At 41.3% G+C, this 26,572-nt stretch overlaps 1 protein-coding gene across 3 annotated transcripts; it reads left to right on the top strand.

Moving 5' to 3' along the window:
- Positions 1-23,360, top strand: SMAD9 (SMAD family member 9). Of its 3 annotated transcripts, XM_028107151.1 has the most exons (6): positions 1-412; positions 6,129-6,392; positions 10,039-10,149; positions 11,869-12,090; positions 18,364-18,620; positions 23,217-23,360. In XM_028107151.1, exons 1-6 carry the CDS (start codon positions 1-3, stop codon positions 23,358-23,360), a joined length of 1,410 nt encoding a protein of 469 aa, XP_027962952.1. The 3 variants fall into 3 exon arrangements, with proteins under 3 accessions (XP_027962952.1, XP_027962957.1, XP_087878318.1); XM_028107156.1 differs by lacking the exon at positions 10,039-10,149; XM_088022192.1 differs by lacking the exons at positions 6,129-6,392; positions 10,039-10,149.
- The last annotated feature ends 3,212 nt before the right edge of the window (positions 23,361-26,572 follow it).

Below are 26,572 nucleotides of genomic sequence, written 5' to 3'. Positions count from 1 at the left end.
ATGCACTCCAGCACCCCCATCAGCTCCCTCTTCTCCTTCACTAGCCCAGCAGTGAAGAGACTGCTAGGCTGGAAGCAAGGAGATGAAGAGGAAAAGTGGGCAGAGAAGGCAGTAGACTCGTTAGTGAAGAAATTAAAGAAGAAGAAAGGAGCCATGGATGAGCTGGAGAGGGCCCTCAGCTGTCCAGGGCAGCCCAGCAAATGTGTGACAATTCCCCGGTCCCTGGACGGGCGGCTACAGGTGTCCCACCGCAAGGGTTTGCCCCATGTCATTTATTGCCGAGTGTGGCGCTGGCCTGATCTCCAGTCTCACCACGAGTTGAAGCCGCTGGAGTGCTGTGAGTTCCCATTTGGCTCCAAGCAGAAAGAGGTGTGCATTAACCCCTATCACTACCGCCGAGTGGAGACTCCAGGTGAGTTTTCTTCCTGATATCACGGTTTATTTTATTTTATTTTATTTTATTTTTTTATTTTTTTTAAAGATTTTATTTATTTATTTGAGAGAGAGAGAATGAGAGATAGCACGAGAGGGAAGAGGGTCAGAGGGAGAAGCAGACTCCCTGCTGAGCAGGGAGCCCAGTGCGGGACTCGATCCCGGGACTCCAGGATCATGACCTGAGCCGAAGGCAGTCGCTTAACCAACTGAGCCACCCAGGCGCCCATCATGGTTTATTTTAAAAGTTGAGGAAATGTGTCCCAGTTTGAGGAGTGATGGGACATCAGCAAGACAAAGACCCCCCCCCCACCACCACCACCAAAAGAAAAGGAAGAGAGGAAGGTTCAGTTTTGAGGACGTAATCCAAACTTTTGTAGTCGGAAAAATCTAAAAAGAAGATACTTTCAGTATATATGTAAGTTTTGTGTGATTTTGAAAAATGAAGTTTGGATGTATTTCGGAGTTATCATCATGTTTTTTCTAGTCCTTGGGGTCTTTGAAGGTCTTAATATGGCCTTGATATGATTAACTGTAAAAAATAAACATCCTCCTTCCCATCCTCTCTCCCTCAATGAAACCGGACTAAGCTAAAGAAGGGTTTTCGCTGCCACTTTCCGCAAGCTCAGGTACGTGGAAGTATTTCTCCCTGGGTCTGCAAACAGCCAGTGCAAGAACTGCTGGAAATCCTCCTAGGAATGGAAGCACCAGGGGCTAGGAAGGATTGGCAATCGTTCTTAAATGTGGCTTTAAAAGTAAGAAGGTATCGTTCTGAAACTCTTCACACACCCATATGTGTGTGCATGGGCACATATTTCCCCCCCTTTTTGACTTCTGGTGTTTACCTTTGTCCTTCACACTGGCTGTAAGACTTTGACTCCATTTCTCTTTGGATTGAGTGTTTCTGTGGCTACAGGGATTCAGTTTTAATAGGAGCTTCCTCTCCCTGATTGGCCATTTGCCTTGTTCCAGGAGACCAGAGGGGTGGCACACGAGCTCTGGGAAATGGCCCATGTCCACTGAAAGATGGTTCTGTCTAGGTAGGCAGGCCATGGTGGGAGTCCAGCCTGCCGCCTGGCTCCAAGGTTCAGTTAACCTTACAGCAATAATGGAGAAGTCGTGTCCAGCCGCCAGTGGTCTTAGCGAGGCGACCTTTCAGGCTCCTAGATCTTGCCGTCGTGTTGTAAAATTGCCTGGGTGTGGATGCTTCTCACGGTCACTTCATCCCGGGATTGAGTCCCAGTATGAGACTGTTGAGAAAGTCCTGGTGAATCTGATGAGTTTTCACTAGATCATATGGGTCTTAGCCTTCTTCCTTTCTTTCAGCTTCTCTCTGGGCTCTCGGCATACTAAAAAAAGTCATTCAGGTCCAAGTTTATGACAATGACTTGATACCTTTTTTGTTTCAAAGATTTGAGTTATATTAAGCATTCAGAATATACCCAATGAAAAAAATGTTCATTAAGAAATCATTTCTGGTGCGCCTGGGTGGCTCAGTCGGTTAAGTGTCTGTCTTTGGCTCAGGTCATGATCCCGGGGTCCTGGGATCCAGTCCTACATCGGGCTCCTTGCTCAGAGGGGAGCCTGCTTCTTCCTCTGCCTGCTGTTCCCCCTGCTTGTGCTCTCTCTCTCTCTCTCTCTCTCTCTGACAAATAAATAAATAAAAATCTTAAAAAAAAAATCATTTCTCTTTTCCTGAGGAACGTAGTTGTAAAAGGTACATTGCGAGAAGTATCTTGTTAAAAATCTGGTTTTCTTTTTGAATACTAGAAAATCTAATTTTATCTTAAAATTTTTTTTATTTTATTTATTTGAGAGAGAACATGAGAACGAGCAGGGAGGGGCAGAGGGAGAGAGAATCCCAAGCAGAGTCCAAGCTGAGTGCAGAGCCCAACGTGGGGCTTGATCTCATGACCCTGAGATCATGACCTGAGCTGAAAGCAAGAGTCAGACGCTTAACCAACTGTGCCACCCAGGCACACCCTAGAACACCTAATTTTAAAGGCTTATTTGGAATTTTAGTTTATGTAAGGTTCTTTTAGAAATGATAATGTGAATATTTTTACATATGGCAGATAGATTTCATATCATTATATTTTAGGTTTGAGTTTCCAAAATGAAAGATGGGTGGAGATTGTATTAATTTTAAGGTAATATTTAAGCCTTCCAGGATTTTTTTATTCCTAACTTTGATTTTTTTTATTAGAAAAAGCAAATTTATATTTAACTTTCTGGGCATGTTTAAATTAAATATTTTGAGAACAGTGAGGATGCTAATATTAAGTGAGTTTACTGGGTTCCTAGTTATCATAAAGCTTAATTAAGTTTTGCATTTGAAATCCAAATATTTTGACACCCCCACCCCCCATTTTAGGAACATTGAAGGCTGCACTCTGATTTTCTTTTTACTTATACAACCATTTATATCATTTATTTAAGTTCTTTTCTAACTATCTGTAGTGAAGGACAAGTTTTAATTTTTAAATTTTCAATCCTTTAAATATCAATACGTTTGTAATACAAATGAATTACTAGGCAAATGAAATTTTAAGAAGACTTACAAATGCAAGTCTAGGTTTGTTTTGTTTTTTTACTATAACAGTATATTTTATATCTACATTTTAACAGATATAAAATTACTCTGTCAAATTGCTATTAAAGTTTCTAAACGTTCACTCTCAATTTCAATACTGTATCTTCCTTGACTGGTACCTAGCATCTGGTAAAGTGTTACCAGTCCCCAAATCTCACTTTGCATGGCTTGGGTCTTGTAGCTTCTATGCAAAAAGTGTTTTTGCAGTGTGTGATGATTTTGCTCTATGTAACTGGAGCTTATTTCACGAGTATAATTTCTTCTTTACATAAAATACCCATATATAAAAACCACATGACTTTTGAAAGAGATAACAGCTTTTTTAGCTCTGCCTGGCACCCCATATGCGGAGTAACTCCTGCCACTGTTCTCCACCATGTAATGCTTAGTTGTTAAGATAGTGTTGTATTTAAAAGGTGGCATAAAATTGAAACCAATGTCTGTAATCTCACTATGTCATATTTGTAAGCAGCAGTTATGATCTAGAAATAGAATTTAGTAATTAAGAATAGCTATTGCTATGGATTGAGCGTTTATGCCCTCCCCCCCAAATTCATATGTTGAAAACCAAAAATGCTTAAGGTGATAGTACTAGGAAGTGGGGGGCTTTAGGAGGGGATTCAGTCATGAGGACAGATGCTTACAAATGGGGTTAGTGCCTTTCTTAAAGAGGCCCCAGAGAGATCCCTCATCCCTTTCCACCATGTGAGGGCACAAGAGATCACAGTCTGCAGCCTGAAAGAGAGCTTTCCCCAGAACTCCGGCCTCTGGAACTGTGAGAAATACATTTCTATTGTTTATAAGCCACCTACTCTATGGTATTTCTATTATAACAGCCCAGATGGACTAAGACAGCTATGTTTGGAGTGGAAGTATTTAAAAATATGATCAGGGCAAATCTAAGGTAAACTAGCCAGTCAAGACGAATAACAACCAGGATGATACCATCAGTTTTCTTTACAGAAATCACTGCCTTTGGTTTTATGTGGATGGTAAAAATACGTTTTGAAGACATTTGTTTCAAACAAAGAAAACTAACCCCCTTTTTTTTTTTTTCTTTTAATGTCTCAGATCTCCGGCCCATGAAGAAATAGAAGTCTCTGCATTCAGAGGGTGTGAGGCATTATGTTTAACAATATTAGGAATACACTATAGGTATTTTACGCTACAACTGAAGTCACAGAGATTATTCCAATTCTTCTTCATCCAAAAAAGAAAAATGAGTGTTTGTTTGAACCTTGTTAGCGTTGTGATGAAGAAGTGTCATTGCAGAAGAAGCCATATACCATTTACTCTGTCGGGCCCTCCTTTTCAGACTATTCATGAAGCAGGTCGTCTTTTTGTTCCTGCATATTCATGGAACACATAAAAGGAAATGTAATGGCTTATCATCCAGCTCATTTTTGGATGATGATGTTGAGTGTTCTGTAATGTCATATATTACACATGTAGATGCACATACTGGCTTTTAAAGAGGGAAGAAATCATTTGCTTCTCTGCCACCCTCAACTGTGGTCATTTAGTTTTAAAACTTGTCATTTACCTTTTGAGTTTATTTTCTACCTGTAGAACGGAAAACTGTTGCTTATTAAGAAAGAGGTAAATGTATGATGGCAGGGAAGTGGTAGGCTTTGTGATTGATGTTATGGTGATTTTGTCGCTGTCGTTGTCATCTGTTTATTCCAAAACATTTATTTTTTATGAAAGTTTTTATCAATACTTGGATGTGGTAACAAATCAGTAGTGTTGTTAAAAACAAGAGTTAGCCCATCCATCTCCAGAAACAACCTCTTTTAATCATTCTTGGCTAGTTCTTTTACATGTTTCCTCCATTATCACTAAAAATTATGGAGATAATTCTAGTTAACATATTTATACACCTAGACAATATGTTTATACATTAATTACTAGAAATTATGGAGGTAATCCTACATAATATGCTTATATATCTGTTTCTAAACTTTTCACCTTGAGATAATTTCACTAATATAAAAGATTTAGCTAACTTATATTAACTTCTTTCTTCCTCTTTTTAAATCTCTGATATCTATATTTCAGCTTATGGCTTATGTTAATTTTTGGCTATTGTATTTGTTTCCATCATAGGAGCTGGGGGTAAGAATTATTTTCCCTTAGAAGAGCTTTGCAATTGCCTTTGACCACTTCCTCCCTGTTTTCTCTGCTTCTCTTCCTGGAACTTACGTTGGTCACAGGTTGCACCACAAAATTTATTGATTATCTTCTTTCTGCCAGGCACTGTGACACTTTAGAAGTCAATAGGAACTAGGCATGCCTGGGTAATACTTGCCCTTGAGAACTGCATCCATTCCTAACTTTTTGTATAGATTCAGGATCAAAAACACTTTTTTTTTTTTTAAGTATGGAACCCAGAAGAAATATACATAGGGCTTTATTTACAAGTTTTCTTATTGATCCTTATCTTTTACCTATTCACTTTTATTACTCTGTTTATACTTTACTTAATAATTTTTAGGTACCTTTAGATCTTTCTGGTAAAGACAAGTAGATTTTTTTTTTTTTTTTTTTTTTTTTTTTTTACTTTAGCAGCACTACTGAGCCTGAAATTTAGGCTGGCCGTCTGAATAATTCAACATGTCTCTGAAAGAAAAATATTCTGGGCATCACTTAGAAACCAGTTTTGCCTTAAAAAAGAACAAACCACTTTATTGGCAGAATCAAAGGAAGACACAAACAATTAGGCCTGCAGAAGGCCAGATAATAGGACAGCTCTGGTAATTTCTGTGGTAGGAATGAATAGGCAGTCCATTTAGAGTGCTGACATCAGAATGATTCTCCTCTAAACTTTTTACTATGATACTCTGTTTAATATTCAGTTTGCAAGAAGAGTGTTTAAGAGCTAAACATTGGTGTTTAGCTTGCTTCACCAGCTCACTTTCTGGGAAATGATGGGACCTTAATTGGCAGTTTTACAGTAAGCACAAAGAATAGTGGATGGGCAGTTCCCAGAAAACAGAGTTTGATCATGAAAAAAATGGACAGACACAAAGAGCAAGCGTCCCCTAGATTTTGTGCCGATGGGCCAATGCTCAATTCTAATCCACTGGGTCCTTTCTCGTCCTAGTGCTGCCGCCTGTCCTCGTGCCAAGGCACAGTGAATATAACCCCCAGCTCAGCCTTCTGGCCAAGTTCCGCAGCGCCTCCCTCCACAGTGAGCCTCTCATGCCGCACAACGCCACCTATCCGGACTCTTTCCAGCAGCCTCCGTGCTCTGCCTTCCCTCCCTCGCCCGGGCCCGGGCACGTGTTCTCACAGTCCCCATGCACCGCTGGCTACCCTCACTCCCCAGGAAGCCCCTCGGAGCCAGAGAGCCCCTATCAACACTCAGGTCAGTAAAAACCACTGTCCGTGCACATGGAGTATGAGCCAACACGATCAATTAGGGTGGGACCATCATAATTACAGTCACTCTTAGATTCATATGGAGCTTTGCCGTTTACATGGCCATGTCCTGTGGGCCTTCAGACCCTGCCCTCTAAGATCAGGGCCATTTGGGAGCAGCTATTCTGGAGCTACAGCATATCTTTGCTCTGGTTTCTGGTTCTCATCCTCTGGAAGAAGCTAAATGGATTTGAACAGCATCTCTGGGAATTTCCAGGGATTTTTCTTTTTTTTTTTTTTAAGGTAGCAGAAGTAAGATTATAAAATACTTCTCTAACCCAAGCAAGAAGACTTGGCCTGAGGGCAAGCAATGTGAGGGGTCCTTGCTTGGCCTTTCTTCTGGCTGTCTCTTTGAATAACCACAGGAAGTCCCTGCCTCCAAAAGAAGTATGCATAACTTCCCTGGGGCAGAGTCAGGCCTCACCTAGCCAGTGCATCCTGAAGATGGAGCTCTTCAGTAAACGTTTGCTGAGCTGAAAAAGCCTTTGGAAGGGAAATTCTGTGCCAAAGGGAGAATCAAGAACATTGTCACAGTTCGTTCCACGTGCTGCCACACCTGTAAAGTGGGTCTAAGTTAGATCATGAAGAAAAGATTTATATGCACCTCAGGAGTGTGAGATAAATCATATCCTGAGTGACAAAGTCTCAGAGGCATGCATAAACTCATTTGGTGCTAGATGTTACAAGGTGCCTCATTCATGTGTTCATATATTCCTTTATTTAACAGATATTTATGGAACGTTTATTATACACAAGCATTGCCTTAGGGAGCTGAAAGGAGGATTAAAAGATTGGTAAAAATTGTCCCTGTCCTCACAGAACTTATAAAATGTGGGAAGATAAAAAAGGAGTGGCCCCTTCCTTTCTTAGTCAGTTCTTTTGCCCCCTCAGTGATACACCTACTATTTTCATACACATCTACTATTGCATTTATCACACTACATTAGATAATTCCTCATTGTATATCTCCCCCATTCAACTGCCAGTCATCTTCTCTTTTATATGTGTAGCACAGACCCCGAAACACAGTAGTTGCTCATCAGTTGATTGCCGAGTAAGTGGATCACCACACTGGCATTTGGAAGTGGGCTAGAGCTCAGGGTCATAGCTATTGATGTTACTGAGTCAGTAAGTACTGACTGACTGAGCACCTGCTAAGTGCCAGGCACTGTGCTACTGCAAGAGGTACAATGATGGTTGATTCTGACAATAGTCTCTGACCTTCAAGAGGTAATAACTCTTGAGAACAATCATGTAAGTAAGCGACGAGGCTGTTGCAGTCCAGGCAGGTAATGATAAGGACTTAAACTAAGGAAGGGGTGTGGGGATGGAAAGAAGACAATGAGTTTGAGGAGGTAGACTCAACAGAACTTGATGCGGGGGTGAAGGCTGAGACTCTGGGAGGAAGCTCAGGAGTCATCCACACAGAGGAGGGGGAGATGGTTGCTGTCTTACAAGGGGCCGGATTCACCGAGAAAGGGACACAACAGGAAGAGAAGTCATTTGAAGACAGAGCCATGGTTAAGGGACAGGAGTATGATCATGTCACAGAATACGTATTTACTTGAAACATACCTGTGCTATAAAGATCACCCGTACTGGCCTTGTCTTCCTGCACTGGTGAAACTAACAGGATGATATTGTTCCCTCTTCCCACCCATGAAGGATGGACCCCAACACCTATGCGGAAGCTGGTTAGTTTTCATGGAGGGAATGGCTCTTTTAATTTCAAAGAAAATAATTCTTTTCTGAACGATTAGCCGCAAAATGCAACGTGAATAACAGACCCTTGGATAAGTGAGACTAAAAGGAGATTCTGAAATTAACTGGTTCAGCCCCTTAATTTTTTTTACCAGTTTTATTGAGATATAATTCATACGTCATACAGCCCACACACTTAAAGTGTGCAACGTGGTGGTTTTCATATATTAATTTTTAAAGTTGTGGTAAGATATATATCACATAAAATTTGCCATTTTAACCATTTTAAGTGTACAATCCAGTGGCATTAAGGACATTCACAGTTCTGTGCAACCATCCCCACCATCTATTTGCAAAATTTTTTCACCCACCTAAACAGAAACTCTGTACCCATTAGCAGTGGCTCCCAATTCTCCCCCACGCCCCTCCTCCAGCCCCTGGCAACCTCCAGTCCACTTATTGTCTCGATGAATTTGCTTATTCTAGGTACCTCAAAGTGGAATCATACAATATATGTCTTTTTGTGTCTGGCTTATTTCAGTTAGCATAGTGTTTTCATAGTTCAACTATGTTGTTAGCCTGTGTTATTTACTTCATTTTTGTGATTGAACAATATTCCGTTATATAGATATACCACATTTAAAAAAATCCATTCGTTGGTTGATGGAGATTGGGGTTATTTCCACCTTTTCGCTAGTGTGGATAATGCTGCTATAAACACTGGCATGCAAGCATCTGCTTGAGTCCCTGCTTTCAGCTCCTTTGGGCATGTGCCTAGGAGCAGATATGGTGATATGGTAACTCTATGTTCAAACCCTGAGTTTTATAGATAGACTTACTCAAGGACCTGCAGAAGAGCCACCTTGCTCTATACCTTTTCCACCAGGCTCATAGTTTATTTTCTCACAAGGAAATGCCTATCCATGGTTGCACAGTGTGGTGTGCTTTAGAATTGCCAGCAGTGCCTGGTAAATGTACATGGCTACATCCAACAATTGATCTCCAGACTCAGAATTTCTGAGGGTGGGACCAGGAATCTGCATCTTTAACAAGTTTCACGGGTGATTTTTATGCACACTTAAGTGTGGGAACTACTTGGATGGACAAAATTCAGTTCAACAAAAGCAGACTGATTCAACTTTTCATGCCACTGAATTCCACCCACCGCTAACGTAACAAGTCGATTCTGAACTGACATTAGGAATGTATACAGGAAGGCTCAGTTATTCTGAGGTTCTCACTAAAGAGTTTTTCCTCTGCTGCAGGAGTTTTTATTGTGTTGTGAATTACTTTCTGATACGAAATTATCTACTGAATGCACAGCATTTGCCTAACCATGATCACTGTCCAATTACAGGAACTGATATTTGGGGAGGGGAGCCCTTCTCCGCATGCTTTGGGCACAAGGTTATAATCAGGTTTCAGCTGTTGTGCATTTTGGGGGTGTATTTGCAACAATCTCAGAGACAGTGCATCCCTGTGGCCATTGTACAATCCATGACAATAGAGGAATTAAAAAAACTAAGCTCAAAGAAGGTTTAGCTTTCTGTTTTGAAAGCCAGACGATAGACCCTGCGCTATTGAGAAAGCTAGGAGAATAGCTCCTCGATTTGAAAATCTTATCATGCAGTCATTGGAACTTAAAACTCTTAGATAACTTCCAAGTCAGAGGGAAAACTAATCAACCGTTTAGTGAGGATGTCAGGACAATCGATTGCTTCTGTGTGACACTCACAATGTCACCGCGGAATAGCCTTATGACATGACTGGCCTCTCTCGAGCAATAACACTATGCACCAAGCCCAGGAGTTTCACAGCAAGAAAGGTTGGATCTGACTGTCTTTGTGTAGTGTATCAGTTTGACATGCTTCTGTTTTACTGCTTTCTTTTAGTTGACACACCACCCCCGCCTTATCATGCCACAGGAGCCCCAGGGACCCAGAATGGCCGACCCGTAGATGCCACAGCTGATAGTCATTTAGTGCTGTCAGTGCCTAATGGAGGTAAATTTGTAGACGAACAGCTCAATGTAGCTGTTTTCCAAGAGCCTTTCCTATTACCCCAAAACAAAACAAATTAAAAAAAAAAAAATGTGCTAGCCTGCTATTTTATATGTCTTTGAAGGGGCAGATAGCATGGCTTTGCATTTTAACTTTGGCATTCCTCAGCACCATAGAGTGAATGTTTGTTTATCATCCTGGTTACTAGAATAAGTTAATTTTTTATTCTAACCTAACATTTAGACGTTTGTAGTTCTTTTTTTTTTTTTTAAGATTTTATTTATTTATTTGACAGAGAGAGACACAGCGAGAGAGGGAACACAAGCAGGGGGAGTGGGAGAGGGAGAAGCAGGCTTCCCACTGAGCAGGGAGCCCGATGCGGGGCTCCATCCCAGGACCCTGGGATCATGACCTGAGCCGAAGGCAGACGCTTAACGACTGAGCCACCCAGGCGCTCCTAGACGTTTGTAGTTCTTGATGTTTAGTACAGAAATGGGTATTTAAGTTAGTAATTTTGTCCCAATTGTGTTTATACTATAGTTTTGTAGTGGTGTCTTTGATTTAGCTTAGAGGGGTGCTCTTAGAAATATACATAAATATGTAGATAGGGTTTTTACAGAATTGTATCTGTTTCTTAAAATAGGCTAGGTAAATAAATGTTGCTCAGTCTTAATGTTCATAGAAACCACAGGGTGATCTTAGGCAAATGTAGATTTTGAGTCCTTAGATCTGGGGTGGAATCCAAGAATTCCTCACAAGCTCCCAGGTGAGGCAGAGCCGTTCAGGAACCACACTGAGTAGAGAGGGTCTAACGGAGCTTACGATTTCAAGTCTGCCGGGGTGAAGTCTTTTATAAGTAAAGGTCCTTTGGTAAATCAAATAATAACCCCTAAATTTATCTTTCATAAATTTGTGTTTTAGTGCACATAGGAACACACTGTAGATACAAAAATTACTAGAATATTCAAAGAAAAGAGAGCTAATATAATCAGTCAAAAGACAGAGAAAGAATGTGGGTGGCAAAGAAAGAACTCTGAACTTTGGTTAGTTACTGGCAACTTACTTAGCTTTGAAAAATTTGAGGTGAAAAGATAATGTTCATGGATTTCCTAATGAAACATACAGCTGTCTTTAAAATATTTTATGACATATAAGTACTCCATATGTATACAGTGGAGAATGTGACTCTATGTGGAAGTTTTTTTTTCTTTCTTAAATAATTTAAAGTCCTGTCCAGTGTTTTTGATTTGGCTTTCATCATATCCAAACTATTACTTTTCATCCTTAGTTTGTTAGAAAATGATGCTCTTGTCACCGGGACTCCGTTTGGTCCAGTGACAGTAATACCCTCTCTTTCGTATGTAGAGAGCACACCTGCCCCCTTCCTTGGAGCTGTCTCCTCTCGGGGTGATGGGATTTACACTGATCTGTTCGTAGCGTTGTTTGTCAGAGCCTCCCAATATTAATGAGTATGAGTACAAATGCTCTAACCGTGGGAGAGTCACAGGTATTGGGGCCTCTGTGCCTCACATGTGGTGACCAGATGAGCTCACCACACAGATCTTCCATCAAGTGACAGGTTTGGAAAGATCACGAAGAACATCCTCGTCTCGCAGCCACCTCTCCTGGTTAACAGCATGAATGTAAGTGTCCAGGTGGGATCATGAGATGGGAAGCCGGGCATAACGGGAGTGATGTGCTCTCTGGTTCTTTTTCTTCCAGACTTTCGGCCAGTTTGCTATGAGGAGCCGCAACACTGGTGCTCAGTCGCCTACTATGAACTCAACAACCGAGTTGGGGAGACGTTCCAGGCCTCCTCCAGAAGCGTGCTTATCGATGGATTCACAGACCCTTCAAATAACAGGAATCGATTCTGTCTTGGACTTCTTTCTAATGTAAACAGAAACTCAACAATAGAAAACACCAGGAGACACATAGGAAAGGGTAAAGGCAAATATGTCATTCCTTTCTGTGTTCTTCGGAGCTAAAATGTGGGGAGAGAAACAAGCCCCGTATTGGCCACGTAACCTGGCAGGCTGGTGGCAGGCTGGTGAGCCGGCAGAAGGTACCGAGGTTTGCAGCCTCGTGGTCTCTCTGCTTCTAGGGTCAGCAAAGCATCTTTCGGAGGGTGGCATAGGATTAGTATTATGAAGACAAACAAGAGGATAAATATGAAAGCATGATGAAATTATTAAATAGAAGTATCATGAATTATATTCGAATTGCCTTAAAGATGCTTAAGTAAGAAAACTTCAGAGGAGGAATTCTGGCGGGGTGATTATATATATCAGGTAAAGTACCTTTGGAGATTAGAAGCTAGGTAGTGAAAATCATGACTATTTATGTAGGGAAACCTTTGGTAGCAATTGGGGTTCTCCCGTGGTCAGGCTTGTTAGGAAGCCAGATGGACACAGGCCTCCCTGAGGTCTGGCCAATGAAGCTTTGAAGTCTGTCTCATCGGTGTGATCAACGGTAGCAAATCCCAGCTGAGTGTGAGGTCTCATTGTGTATCTTTAAATCATCTTCTTTATATTAGAGTAGCTGGTAGTGTTCGATACCTGGTTGTCCACTATTATGTCAGACTACCGTGGAATCAAGTTATACAGGGCCTTTAGAGTCATTTTATCTTTTCTCTCTCCATCCAGCCCTCAGACCACCTCGGGAAGGTAGACACAAATCTTTTCTTTTAGATTTCCAGGGGAGATTCATTATTGTACTTGGTGATACATTCTAATATTCTTCCTAACATACCTCCTAAATGCCTCCTGTTGTAGAAAACCTATAAGCCATTGATTAGAAACAGGTTGGATTTATTCATTGATGTTCTAGTGGTGATATTTGTTTATTTATAGCCTGTATTTTTCCGTAATGGCTTTGAGGTGGCTTATGGGAAACCTTGGCAGTGAAATGATAAATGAAAAATAGAAAATCAGAAACTGGGGGCTGGGGGCAGCAGGGAAGGAGAACACAACTAAAGGTTAGCATTGTGGTTGTGATTAAAATTGTGCTCTCGGTTTCCTGACGGGGAGGGCAAAAAGCGGAAACACAACTGTAATGTAATTTTTATCCCAAAGGAGGAAACGTAGCCGTTCTTTAAAGGAAATAATACTTTCCCTTTGACGGAATTCTTAAATAAATTTCTCAGTTCCTACAGTTTTACTTTCAAATGATTTTTATAAGAATCTTCAGGTGAAATCTAAAGGCAGAACATTAAAACATCATATTGTGGGCCTGTGTGCTGAGGGGCTTTCCAGGTTGGTCTGTGTATGAGACTTCTGCTGCCACTTGGTCCAAAGATAGGGTTCAAACGTGAAAGGAGTGTTGAATGCCTTCTGCGAATCTTTCTGCAAGTAGCTCGTTGAAGGTTCTGCTGATGCGGACATGGGAGCTGAGGTTCTGCGTGTTACTGGCTGAGAGCTAATCCCCGAGTTAAGAAACCATAGGAACAAGAGCTAGGACTGACGGCTTCTTATGAAAACCAGGACGTCCACCTAAGTGCTCACTGGATGGAAGGGCACTCCGCCCTCTTGTGGTCCCCACTGCCAAGTCCCTATTCTCAGAAAGCAGTTTTGGAAGTGCTTTACTGAGAAAAAAAGTTAGAGGAGCTATACTCACTGGATGGAAGGGCACTCCGCCCTCTTGTGGTCCCCACTGCCAAGTCCCTATTCTCAGAAAGCAGTTTTGGAAGTGCTTTACTGAGAAAAAAAGTTAGAGGAGCTATAAGCCATGCCATAGAGCATGGGGAAAAAATCGGCTTAGAATATTTATAAAGGAAGAACTATCAGTCTCTTAGGAGGTCAGGGGACTGTTTCTAGGGTGCTCCCTTGGATTATTTGGTTCTGAGCAGCATGGCTTCCTGAATAAGTTTGTAGCAAAATGCCTCCTAGATCAGTGAATAAGTTAACTTGTTCTTTGGAGTTAATTAATCAAGACACTTAGATTTTGGAGCTAGGCATTCATCTCACAAATCTTTGTTGAGCATCTATTCTTAGCCAGACTGTCCCACCATTAGGGATGAAACATTAGGGATGTTTCCTTGGAAACAAAGAAACAAAACAAAAACAAAAACAAAAATCTGGCTTTCATGGGTTACACATAACTAAGGAAAGATAGAGAAGGAAAAATGTTATATATGTCTAAGGATTCATCTAGAGGAAAACACAGGAGAGGAAGAGATTGAGGAGAGCTTGTTCTAAAGTAGAATGGGATAGCCAGGGAAGGCTTTCCTGACAAGGTGACATTTAAGCAGAAAGGGAAAGAGGGAAATAGCCACATGGAGGGGGAGCTTTCGAAGCAGAGGGAGCAGCAGGTGCAAAGGCCCTGAAGCCTGCCTGGTACATACCTTGTAAGAAGAGCAGGGAAGCCAGGGTGAGTGGAATACAATGGGTAAGGAATTGGGGAAGTTGTAGAAGAGGAGGGGGTAGGACCAGGTCACAAGAGTTTACAGATCTGAATTTTTACTTTAAAAGGATTCCCTTTTGAAGCTAGTACAGTAAAATTAAACTGTTTAGTGGGGGAAGGGTGAAAGGTTTAAAAACACACACGAAAGAGAAAATTGAAAGGTTCTATAACAAATGTTAGCTTTGATTATTTCTGGGCTGTGACTTTGTGGCTGAGTTTTAATCTCTGCATCTCTGTATTTTCTCAGTCGTCTCTCATGGGCTTTCTTGCTCATGTGAGGATGGGCGGGGGTGGGCCGTGGCCTGTCAGGGCAGGCCAGGATAGCTGCAGCGGTGCTGAGAAGCCCCTCCGTGCAGCCCAGCCCAGCAGAGCGGCTGAGTGTGAGTACTGAGGTGGGCCACTCCATGGAGTTCAGCTGGGCCCCAACCTGTTCGCTCATCATATTGTCCAAAGAGACTTAAAGTTTTCAGGTTCAGATTTGGGGGACTGACCTTGCCTCCAGCCTAGCGATGGCTTTGTATGAATTACGGAGAGCCTCTTTCTCTAGAGAAGTTACTGCCATCTTCTGGAGAAGCTTTATAATGATGACAGAAATCCTGGAAGGCTATGAGGGACACCTTGGAGTTGTGCAGTGCACAACAGCGGGCATCGTTCTACCAAGGGCCTGTCCTCTGAACCAAAGCCCTGGCATGGATCTGGAAATCTGCGCTTTTATATTATTACTTTTCTCATCATACATTAAAACATTTTTTATTTTGGAAAATGTCAAACATATACAGAAGTGGACAGAATCGTGTAATGAATATTCATATCACCCTCTCCAGCTTCAGTAATGATTCACATTCTGTGCATTCTTAGCCTCTATCTCTCCACAGTATTTTTGTGAGAGTATTTTAAAGTAAATCTCAGATTTCATATCCTTTCTTCATAGATTTGAGTATTTATATATTTATATAAGGGATTTCTAAATAAAAGTACCATTATTACACCCAGAAATGGGCACTTTCTTAAAGCTCTGAATGATCCTGATATTCAGCCAGGTTTTTAAAATGGTGTGCAGAACACAGGGCAACAAAGGCAAGGGGGAGATCGATTACAAACTCATGATAAGGTGTTGAGTTTGTGCCAGGAAGTTTGGGATTATTCTAAGGGGAATGATGAGGCACCAGAGTCTGAGCGGGGTGATGGGGTAATGAGACTTACGGTCTTTGCTGGTATTTGTCCCTTCCTCCCAGTCAGCATTCCTTCCACTCTGGGACTCTGACTTTCTCTTTCTTCTGTTACCTCAGAACCGTCTCACCAGCCGAAGCAACCCACCTTCCTCCCAGTCTTTCCTGTAATTTCTCTGTCATTCAAGACTATGGAAGAGGACCCAAAGGGAACACACTTGCAGTCTGACTTAGCAGACCCAAATCAGAACCACAGTGGCTCTGGCCCTAAGTAACCACAACACAGGACTCCACACTCCCTCATCTTATAGAACGCGGGCGGCAGTCACACACAAATGGGAAGCCTGGGTAGAGAGGGATGCAGCCCAAGAGATGTTGGAAGAGTTTGCCTGAGGACCACGCTGCCCGGGTCCTCTTTGGCATCTCAGGAAGGGCATTATCCTATTGTTCACTGTTCTCTATGGAGATTTTGAATCTAAAATACAAATCGTTTAAAGCCACTGTTTTGGCTTATCAAGTGGGTGCAAATAAAATCATCTGCCTATTTGACTTTTTAATTTTAAGACTTTATTTATTTGAGAGAGAGAGCATAAGAGGGGGTAGGGTCAGGGGGAGGAGCAGACTACCTGCTGATCAGGGAGCCCAACACGAGACTCAATCTTGGGACTCCAGGATCATGACCTGAGCTGAAGGCAGTCGCTTAACCAACTGAGCCACCCAGGCACCCTTGACTTTTATTTAGATGCCACTGTCTCTAGCCAAAGCAGCCTCCTTCACAATGGGGTTGAATTCCACCCTTGTCCTGCCCTTCAGAGCCGACTTAGGCCTCCATGTGCTCATCCCATTGGCTCTGCCCCCTCTGACACTAAACTCCTGCCTGTCTGCCCAGGCTCTTCTCTGTTTTCCTTATTCTGTCTGTGGTTGCGGATAATACTTTCACAGGAGTGAAAATCATCCCCTAATAATTATTGACCAGAGTCAGATAACAAAAATCCTATCGATTCTAATTAGGTTCTGGGAGGATTATAAATTTGAAGGTCCTTTAATTCAAATACATCCTGAACACTGGGCCATCTCATTCTCTGGCTCTTTCCACCCCGGCTCACCCACTTTTTGAACAACCATAACCACCGCAGGGGCAGGCCTTCCCCGCCCCCTCACCCGGGGAGCTCACGGGGACTGGGAAAGGAAGTCTGCTTGTATTTGCCCCAGCCTCCCCTCCAATGGGTCAGTGCAGCCGGGTAGCCATGTCCCAGTCGGTGAGGAGCATCCCGCCTGGACTGAGCATCCAGTGCTGTGCTTCAACTCTGTGACTCCTGACCAGTCTCCAGTGACGTGGCTGGAATACGCAACGCTGAAAACCATTCTTTTCTAAAATTCTATTAAGGGAAAGGAGATGGGAAACGGAAACAATAAATACGCTGGGAGGCAGTCACAGCTAATGCACCATCGCCTCGGGTGCTCCTGAGAACCTGACAGGGGCAGCCAGCAGCTGGCGCTCTCAGTGAGGTTTCCTAAATGCAAGGCTATGCAGAAGCCCCCTGGGGTCTATAAATTCTATTATTTAAAAATGGGTATTTTCAGTTTGAGGGGACCCAAAATCTATCTGTCTACGTGTATTCTGGATCCTTTCTATGAACCCCTTGTGACCGCATGGCGATTGTATTTACAATCACGTTGACCCCTAATGCTGGAGAATTTGGTTTCTGCTGAAAGGCTGGAGGAAACCTGTGCTGAGATTTAATGTTCACTAGACTAGAACATCTTTGTTTTATCTAACCCCAGTCCCTTAAGGCTATAAATGTATGTTAAGTCTTAAACCCAGACACTTGGAGGGAGAGAGTCAGCTCAGGTTTAACCTGGAATGAAAATTAGTGTGCACAGCACCAATCTCAGGATGGTGTTTTGCTTCTTAAGTCCAAAAATGTGAGGTAAAGTTAAAATAAGCGACATTTTGATGGTGAGTCTTTTTATCTGAAAAGGTGGCAAGAATTTCGTTGTTCCTAAGTAAAATACAGGCATTATTTCTGTGATCTATAATAGCAGGTGACAAGTTCTAAAATGAAATAGATCTCTTTGAGGTATTTATTAAGACAAATGGGTTCGTAACTGTTGTTGGAATAAAGTGTAAACTTCATTTATTGTTTCCTCTGAAGTGGGTTTAGTGTATGCACGTCAGTGACATTTCCACGATACTATCTGTGCCCAATTTCTATTTTATTGTTGATACATGGACCCAAAGGACTCTGTGATGTTTTCTGCATTATGTATTTATTTTGCCTCTAATATGATGAGCGCTTACTTTTGGAGTGAATAAGCATGAAATCGAGAGTGACAGAAGGAGCAGTACACGAGAGGCTCGGCAATCGTAAACATGGGGTGCAATCCACTTTTAAATGGACTCATGGAAAAAAAAAACCACAGAGTATCATCAGAACAAGTGGGCATTTCGATCACACTTCTTACTATGGCTGGTGATATTAAAATTAATTCAAAATTCATAATTATAAAGTTATAAAGGCATAAACAAATTGGGATAGAAATTAATTTCACAGTAGATAGTCACAGACCTTGAGGTGGCAATGAGAAGGGAATCCTAAACTAAACACGCCGCTGGTGCTTGAGCGACGCTGTGTTTACCTCGTAGGTGTGCATTTATACTACGTCGGGGGTGAGGTGTACGCCGAGTGTGTGAGCGACAGCAGCATTTTTGTACAGAGCCGGAACTGCAACTATCAGCACGGCTTCCACCCGGCCACCGTCTGCAAGATCCCTAGCGGCTGCAGTCTCAAGATCTTCAACAACCAGCTCTTTGCTCAGCTGCTGGCTCAGTCGGTTCACCACGGATTTGAAGTCGTATATGAGTTGACTAAGATGTGCACTATCCGCATGAGCTTTGTTAAGGTGAGGCGTGCTTGCTTTCAGAGAGTAAGCTGGAAGGTGAAAAAAAAAATAAAACAACCCCCAGAGCATTCCTTGGGTGCTGTGGCAGCTATTCCTCCAGTTCAAGTAGGCAACCGGCTTTTTGTTGTTGTTGTTTTCGGGGGGTTTCTCTTGGAACTTGGCTCCGTTGTTTCCAAGAAGAGCTCCTCTAGGAGTATCAACTCTCTTGTTTAGCAGTTACAAGGAAATTCTTAAGCATTTTACTTTTGAAGGAAGAACAAGTTAAGGTAGTAATCTGGGTTTTTTTTCATGCAGATGAAGTGACAATGATAATTTTATAGGATTTGATGCCACAGAGGGTTTTATTTTTTTTCATCTCTCAAATTCCTGAGCACTGCTGTCTCTCGATAAATGTTGTTGAATGTATCTGCATTGAATACAACATTGCCCTTACTCTTAGCATACAGGCCAACAGAGGAGATCATATTTATAAATAAGCTACAGAATAGACAGTGGTGGTGTACATTAGTGTCATTAAGTGCTGTTATTAAGGCATAAATAACTTGGGATAGAAATATTATGTTGGGTATGATTAACTCTGAGCGAGTAGTAGATGTTCCTTTTATGAATATTTATTGAATTTCTCGAATTAGATCTTACTAACGTTGATGTGAAGGTTTCGGAGAACTGAGGAAGTTAGTGGGAAGGAAAACCAACTGGATTTGCACGCTGAAGGCTTTGGCGGTTCCATCTCTTGCAAAGCACTTGCAAATAATTCTGACAATTCAAAATCTGAGCTTGTTTATCAAACTCTGGGGTCTGTGTGACCGTTTTCACACTGCCGCATATCCATCCAAGAAATCAGTATGGCTTGTTCCAGGTTTTTTTCAAAGTAAAATTTATTAATTCTTTAAGATTACCATGAGAAAGAATTGTCCTATTTTTCTATACTCTAATTTTTATTGTATTTATAATTTTAGTAAATATTTTAAAAATAACATCAAGAATATAGTTTCCAATTAAAAATGGCTTTTTGAAACCATTTCTTTCATGATGACAAAGCAAACTTACTGCTAAGCTTTAAAAGCATTTTTATATTGTAAAGCTATTAGCAAATACCTGGAAATCTTTCCAAATGTTCTGATGCTTTGGAGCCAGCAGAGGGCATTAAATTGCCGTTAAAGAAAAATCATCTGACTCATAGTTATTTTTTCCAGGTCCATGTTTTTAAATTAGGATGAAATGCCAGTACGTCAGAGGTAATTATTTCACTCACATAAGCTTGCATGGACATCTGATTATCCTAAGATCAGCTAGAGCTATTTCATAAAGCTATACAATTCACAGAAAACAGTAACATTGCAAATATCACAACAGACAATCAGTTTAAAAGAAATTTAAAAGTTCTCATCATGGGGAAAAAAATGTGTAAGTATGTGAGGGGATGGATGTTAACTAAATGCATTGTGATCATCTTGCGTATATCCAGTCATTACGTGTACACCTAAAACGTACACAGTATATATCAATTATATCTCAACAAAACCGGGGCGGGGGGGAAGACAGTACATATAAAAATAATGTAAAATATCTCATTAGTAATTTCATATCAATTATGTATTGATAGGATAATATTTTAGATAGATCGAATTGAATAAAAAACATTATTAAATTTAAAAAAGAGAAATTATAGGACTAAAGACTGGTGGCTACCACTGAGAGGTGATGGACTGGATCATCTTTGAAGCATCTTTTATCTTTGATTTTTTGCTGATTCCAGGACTCAGTCGGTCAGTCAATAAGATATTACTGAGTGCCTACTATGGAGCACACCAGGTGCCATTCTAGGTATTAGGATCCATCAGTGATTCCTCAAGGTCTCTGCCCTCATGGACTCAATATTCCAGTAGGCAGAGACAGGGACTAAACAACAGCTCTAATGAAGAATGTGAATGGAAAGAGAAACGTAGGGCAGGATATGGGGAATTGGAGTGCTGGCGTAGGGGTAGGTTGCAAGTTTTAAAAAGATGGGTATGGTGGGCCCCCGTGGGGACTTGAAGGAGACGAGGGAGTTAAGTCATAAGGGTATGTGGAGGGAAAGCAGCAGACACAGAGGAAGGGCAAACCATACTGCAAGAGCTTACCCCCTGGCATTTGTAGGAGCGGAGAGGCCAGGGTGCCGGAGTCAGGAGCATGAGTCAGGGAGCCGGGGGTGGAGGTGGGGGGATGAGATCCACTGCAAGGATTTCAGCTTTTACTCTAACAAGATGGGGAGCCCCTGAAAGGATTTGAGCCGAGAATTTCATAACCAGACTTATATTTTTAAAGGATCACTATAGCTGCTATGTGGGTTGCAGATACTCTGCAGGCAAGGATGGAAGCCTTTGAGACCAGCTTGGAGGCCATTGCAGTATTCAGATGAGAGTTGAAGTTTGCACCCAGTAGGAGGAGCATCCTCATAGAAGGTGTAAGAAGGGGAAGGATTCTGAGTTGCACAGGTGGATTCCATGGGGGGGTGGTAAGTGAAAGGAGGAGTTAGAGAGATGAAGTTGCCTCCACCCGGGAGGGAGAAGATGCAGGTGGGTCAGGTGTAGATAGAAGATTAAGACTTCAGTTTTAGTGAGAATAACTCTGTGGTGTTTGACACGCATCCACGCGGAGATGCTGAGCAGACAGTTAGATGTATGAGTCTGGATTTAATGAGAGAGGGCTGGGCTGGAGATTCAGTTGAGGAATTGTAAGCGTTTGCACAGTACTTATCTATGAGCCTGGATGGAATTGCCAATAGTGTGAGTTTAACAGAGAAGATCAGGGCTTCTAGGACGGAGCCCTAGGACACTTCAACCTTAGAAGATAGGGGGAAAGAGAAAGAACCAGAAAAGAAAACTGAGAAAGAGTAACCAATGTTGTAGTAAAACTAAGTAAAAGTAAGTTGCTCTTTAAACCAAAAGAAGAAAGTATGTTGAGGAGGAGAGGGGACGAACTGGATCACGTACTGCCCAAGGAACAGGAAGACTGGGAACTGATCATTAATTTTAGCATGTAGAGGACCTTTTTGATCTTAGCAGGAATAGTTTCACTGAAGGCTGGGGTTTAAATGCTGATCAGAATGGAATTAAGAGAGAATGGAAGGAGAGGAATTGTCCATACAGCCAGTACGGACAACTCATTTGAGGGTTTTTGCTAGAAAGGGGGTCAGAAATTTGGGCAGTAAGTGGTGGGAGTGGTAGGGCCAAGGGAAGTGTTTTGAAGATGGGAGATATTTCAGCATGTTCCTATGTTGATGGGAATGATCCAGCAGAAAACAAAATATTGCAGGAGACAATGGGAAGGTTTGCTGGAATGATGTCCTTGGGAAGGCAGTAGAGCCTTATGAACAACTGGATGGACTGGCTTATTTGGAAGATGGATAATTAATCCGTGGTGAGAAGTAGAAAGGCTGAGTATGTTGGCGCAGGTGCTGTGGAAACTCTTCTGATTGCTTCATGTCTCGTTAAAATAAGATGAAAATTGAGAGGAAGCCAAACCATAAGTGATGCTGAACTCTGAACAAACTGAGGGTTGCTGGAGGGGAGGTGGGGCAGGGGGAGGGATGAGGTAACTGGGTGGTGGGCATTAAGGAGGGCCCTTGATGTAATGAGCACTGGGTGTTATATGCAACTGATGATGAACCACTAAATTTTACCCCTGAAACTAATAATACAGTATATGTTAACTAAATTGAATTTAAATAAGTATTTTTTTTTAAAAAGGTTATCATTCGCAAACAGACTGGGGAGTAGGTGTTAGCCATTTTAGGGAACAGAAGCAGGAGTGAGCAGTCATTTGGGGTGTGGGGGGGTAGTGGGAGAGCACAGGGACCGGGAGAGTGTCATTCGATTGCAGGTAGCATCAGAGATGCACTTGAGGCTTGTGGTCACGACTGTAAAGTGTGATCAGGCAGCATGGTTGTGTTGAAATCCAGTTTTTTAAGAACTACAGATAATCACTGTTCCCAATAACAGTGATGTGTTATGTCTCTTCATTTTTTAAAAATTACTTGTCGCTGATGTATAACATACAGAGAAAAAAGACCAATTTATTTTTTATTTATTTTTACTGTCTCTCCCACAAATGGTAATAAATGGGAAATTGCTAAAAGTGAGACAAAAAGAGAGAGAGGAGAAACACGCTTTGTTAGCCAACCCTGAATAATCAAGAGCACCCTCACTTCTGTCTTTACACCTTTCAGATCCACTCACTTGTCTGTAGTGAGCATCTGTTTTGTGCAAAACACTGTCTTCAGCAGGAAGGGATTGAACGTAAAGTCAGGCTCCTTCCCTTGTGGAAGACAAAACGATTTGCCAGTGTTTCCAATGTGACTAGAGACCAGACCACTCGAGGTCCATGTATTGAGCTGTGAGCTCAGAGGGAATCCTTTGATTTGGACTCATCTTTGGGTGTCTGGTTGATGCAAAAATTGTCCTGTACTTACAAGAAGGTGGAGTCCACGTTCTCCCGGGTCTCAGGAGCTGCTCTGGTGTGTGGGCTCTTTGTGCACGGACACCTGTCTCACACCTCTAGAGACTGACCCAAAAGTTTGGCCCCATCACTCTTGGCTCTGTTCTTGCTTTCCAGGGCTGGGGAGCTGAGTATCATCGCCAGGATGTCACAAGCACCCCCTGCTGGATTGAAATTCATCTTCATGGACCACTGCAGTGGTTGGACAAAGTTCTGACTCAGATGGGCTCTCCACATAACCCAATTTCTTCAGTGTCTTAACAGCCAGTCATGTCTTAACCTACATTTCTATAGAATAGATGCTATTGCAGGCAGTGGCTTATATAGCATTTCAGATTTGCAATTAACTGAAATTTCTAAGTACATAATGTAAATACTTATAATATATACTATTCATATTTTTTATCACCAGTTGTTTTGTGCTAGAATTTCTAGTCAACCTGATGCCAGTACAACGTAATTAGAAAAGCAGATTTTTCATGCCTATGCTATACGAAGAAGCGGCTTCTTTTGTGGGAGAAAATAAATGAAAGGCAATTGCGTCAATAGAATTTGAAAAATGTTGGCAGAAAAAAAAGGCAGCGATAGTCAGCCGTGTCATTATAAGGCATGTTGTGTGGCCTACCAGAAAAATATCAAAACTGTTTATATCTTACAAATCAGGGTACTAGCAGCACTAGAGAAAGTGACACTTTCAGACAAAAGAAAGCAGTCAAACCCGTAACATTTAAACAGTCTCACTTTTAGTGCTATTGGCAAGAAGGAAAAAAAACACACACACACCAAGCTTGTAAAATTAATTCTGTAAGATAAGTCACGTAAATTATTTTATTTCCCAAGTTGAAATACCTATAACTGGACTGTTGTGCTGATTTTAATGGTACATTTGAAACAGATTTAAACTGTGATTGGAAAAGAGACTGTGAAGCTGGGAGTCATGTTGCTTCATGATCTACCACTGTACAAATAAAAATAATGAGTCTAATACATGGGAAGATTCATATGAAAATAGCATGAAATAAGCTGTGTTCCCAAATTGCAAAATAAGACCAGAACTTCGTCCAAGAATCACCCAGGGAGACCTCCACATCGGAAATCGGGCCCGATTTCCTGGTTATTCCAGTCAAGCAATCTGGCGATGTCCGAGTCTGCATAGTGAGCTAAAGGACCGTGTGTGTAAATCGTAGGTGGGGAAAAAGCAGTAAAGTAAGCGGGCTGGACGAAAGCATCGTATGTTTAATCACACCTTCTCATATTCCCATTGGAAGACTTCGTGGCGAGGGCACTCCTTTTGCCTCCTTTCCCCTACATGTTGGCACGTACTATTTACAGATGACTAAAACAGTGGTGAAGCCTTTGGGAAAATCTGGACACATTGCTAGGGTCAAATTTATGAGTTATATAACTTAGTGTCTCGATCTGCTGGTCACAGCTGGTAGCCTCTTATAAAGCTGAAGCCTCATACCTGGAAATAACTTCCCAAGTAAAATAATAATTTCGTGACCCCTATAATTTCTGGGGAACAGTGGTACTGAAGAGTGGGACATTTAAAATATATATGTACGGTATTAAAAACCTGTTCTTATTTACTCTTGGATGATAGAGGAGAGGATAATTCACCACATTTCTAGGTACTTTCATATATAAGTATATATATATGTATATACATATATATATAGTTCTCACCCACTAAACACTGCATTGCTTCGAAAAATATTTCACACCCTCTTAAAAATGTATAATTTAAGAAGGTAATTATGCTTGTAACAGACGGTACTTCAGTAATCCAAGAGGTTTCTTCATTTATGCATTCTGTCTCAACTCTTTTTAGCATTAGTGCACACAATAGTTGCTTCTCATTAAATTGTATTCAAGGTAGACATGATCCTGTGAAAAAGATATATACGAGTGAGCTCCTACTGTCACTTCTTGTAAGGACTAGTGTTATCTAATAGAAACTTTCATATATGCAATAGAAAATAGTACATTCTACGTTAAAACTAGGTGGTCCATTTAGTGTTTAGAAAACCCCGTAGTTCATTGGTTCAACTCTGTATTGTGCCCCTGTACAGGCCCGGTACAGTGTTAGGTACTGTGGAATCAAATGTAAACCAGAGACAGCCCCAGACTCTGGAGCTGAGAGTCTTGTTAGTAAACCTGTGTAGACATCTTCATGTTTCACAACTTTTAAAACAAAACCAAACCTACGATCTTTCTTTCGCTCGAAAAAATATAACTGATTTCTTAATTATCTCTATTTTGAAACTTACTTCCCTTCTCTTCTGAGCAATCAGGTAAGAGATGAAGTCTTCCTTGGAGAAATTCTACTTTTCTTCAGTGCCCCAAAGTTGTTTGTTTTCTCCCCTTCCCTGTTTTCCAGTTTTTTTTCCCATTTCTCTTTTCTTGGAAACGGCATTAATACGATGAGTCTTCCTCACATGAATACAGCTCTGTGAGAGCATAAATATACATGGTTTTTGCTCCAAAGACCTAACATAGCTTTCTGGATCTCTTCACAAATGCTCAAACTCATCTTCTGATAACCTTATACCTTTACAGAATTAATCATAACTGGTCACTTATAAATTACACTAAAAAAAGTTAACAAACCTGGATGTTCATGCAGGTTTGGTAAAACCTGGACAAAATATTCCAGCGAGCCTGTGTTACTCCTTTAAAAAACAAATGATTAAAGTGGGGTACATTTGCATCATCACCGGTCCTGTCTCACCAAAAGTCCGCATTAGGATAGGAGTGAAATTCAGAAAAGTTAACCCTTCGGTCACTGTAACTAGTCACATTCTCATCAGGCTTTTAACATTTTTGCTGGCAGGAATTGTCCAAAGTTGTAATGTAGCATTTTCTTTCAGACTTCCACATTTGTTCATGTAGCATTCATTCCTTTAGATGGACAATCCCCCAAAAATGTAATAGCATTCCTTTATAGGATAACTAGCAAAGTGGACATGCTAAGCCATTTAAAGGCACCAATAATGCCAAACATTTTTAAGGTTGCCATGGACAAGGGTCGTGCAATACAGAACAACGTTTTGGCCTGCTCTGAAGACCCAGAACATTTGTGGTGTTGTTCAAGCCTGTTTTCTGTTCTTTTCCTGTTTAAAAATTGAGATGTGAGGAGTTTGTTTTAGTTAGATGATATTTTACTATCTGCCAGTGCTTTGGAACTATAAAGATGTCACTTTTCAACACATTTACCTTATTTTTTTTTTTTTACATTCAGTATAATCAGGAAAAGTTGAACAACAACATAGCACTAGCACTTAGAATCCCCTTTTCATTGTCTTCTAAGGGATTAGAAGCAACAACAAAAGCATTTTCTAAGTATTACCTGCTAGACTTTAAGCACCTGCTTAACTTTGAATGTGTCCTGAATATTTGGTATGTATATTCAACAACTAAAGCAAACTATAACGTGCATTCCAAATTTGTCTTCCCCTGTTATGATTTAGCAG

Source organism: Eumetopias jubatus, unplaced genomic scaffold (genome assembly GCF_037043125.1).
Source record: "Eumetopias jubatus isolate StellerSeaLion01/CBP00866 unplaced genomic scaffold, mEumJub1_p1.0 scaffold_3, whole genome shotgun sequence".
Taxonomy (NCBI): domain Eukaryota; kingdom Metazoa; phylum Chordata; class Mammalia; order Carnivora; family Otariidae; genus Eumetopias; species Eumetopias jubatus.
This window is presented reverse-complemented; position numbering and strand designations above follow the sequence as displayed.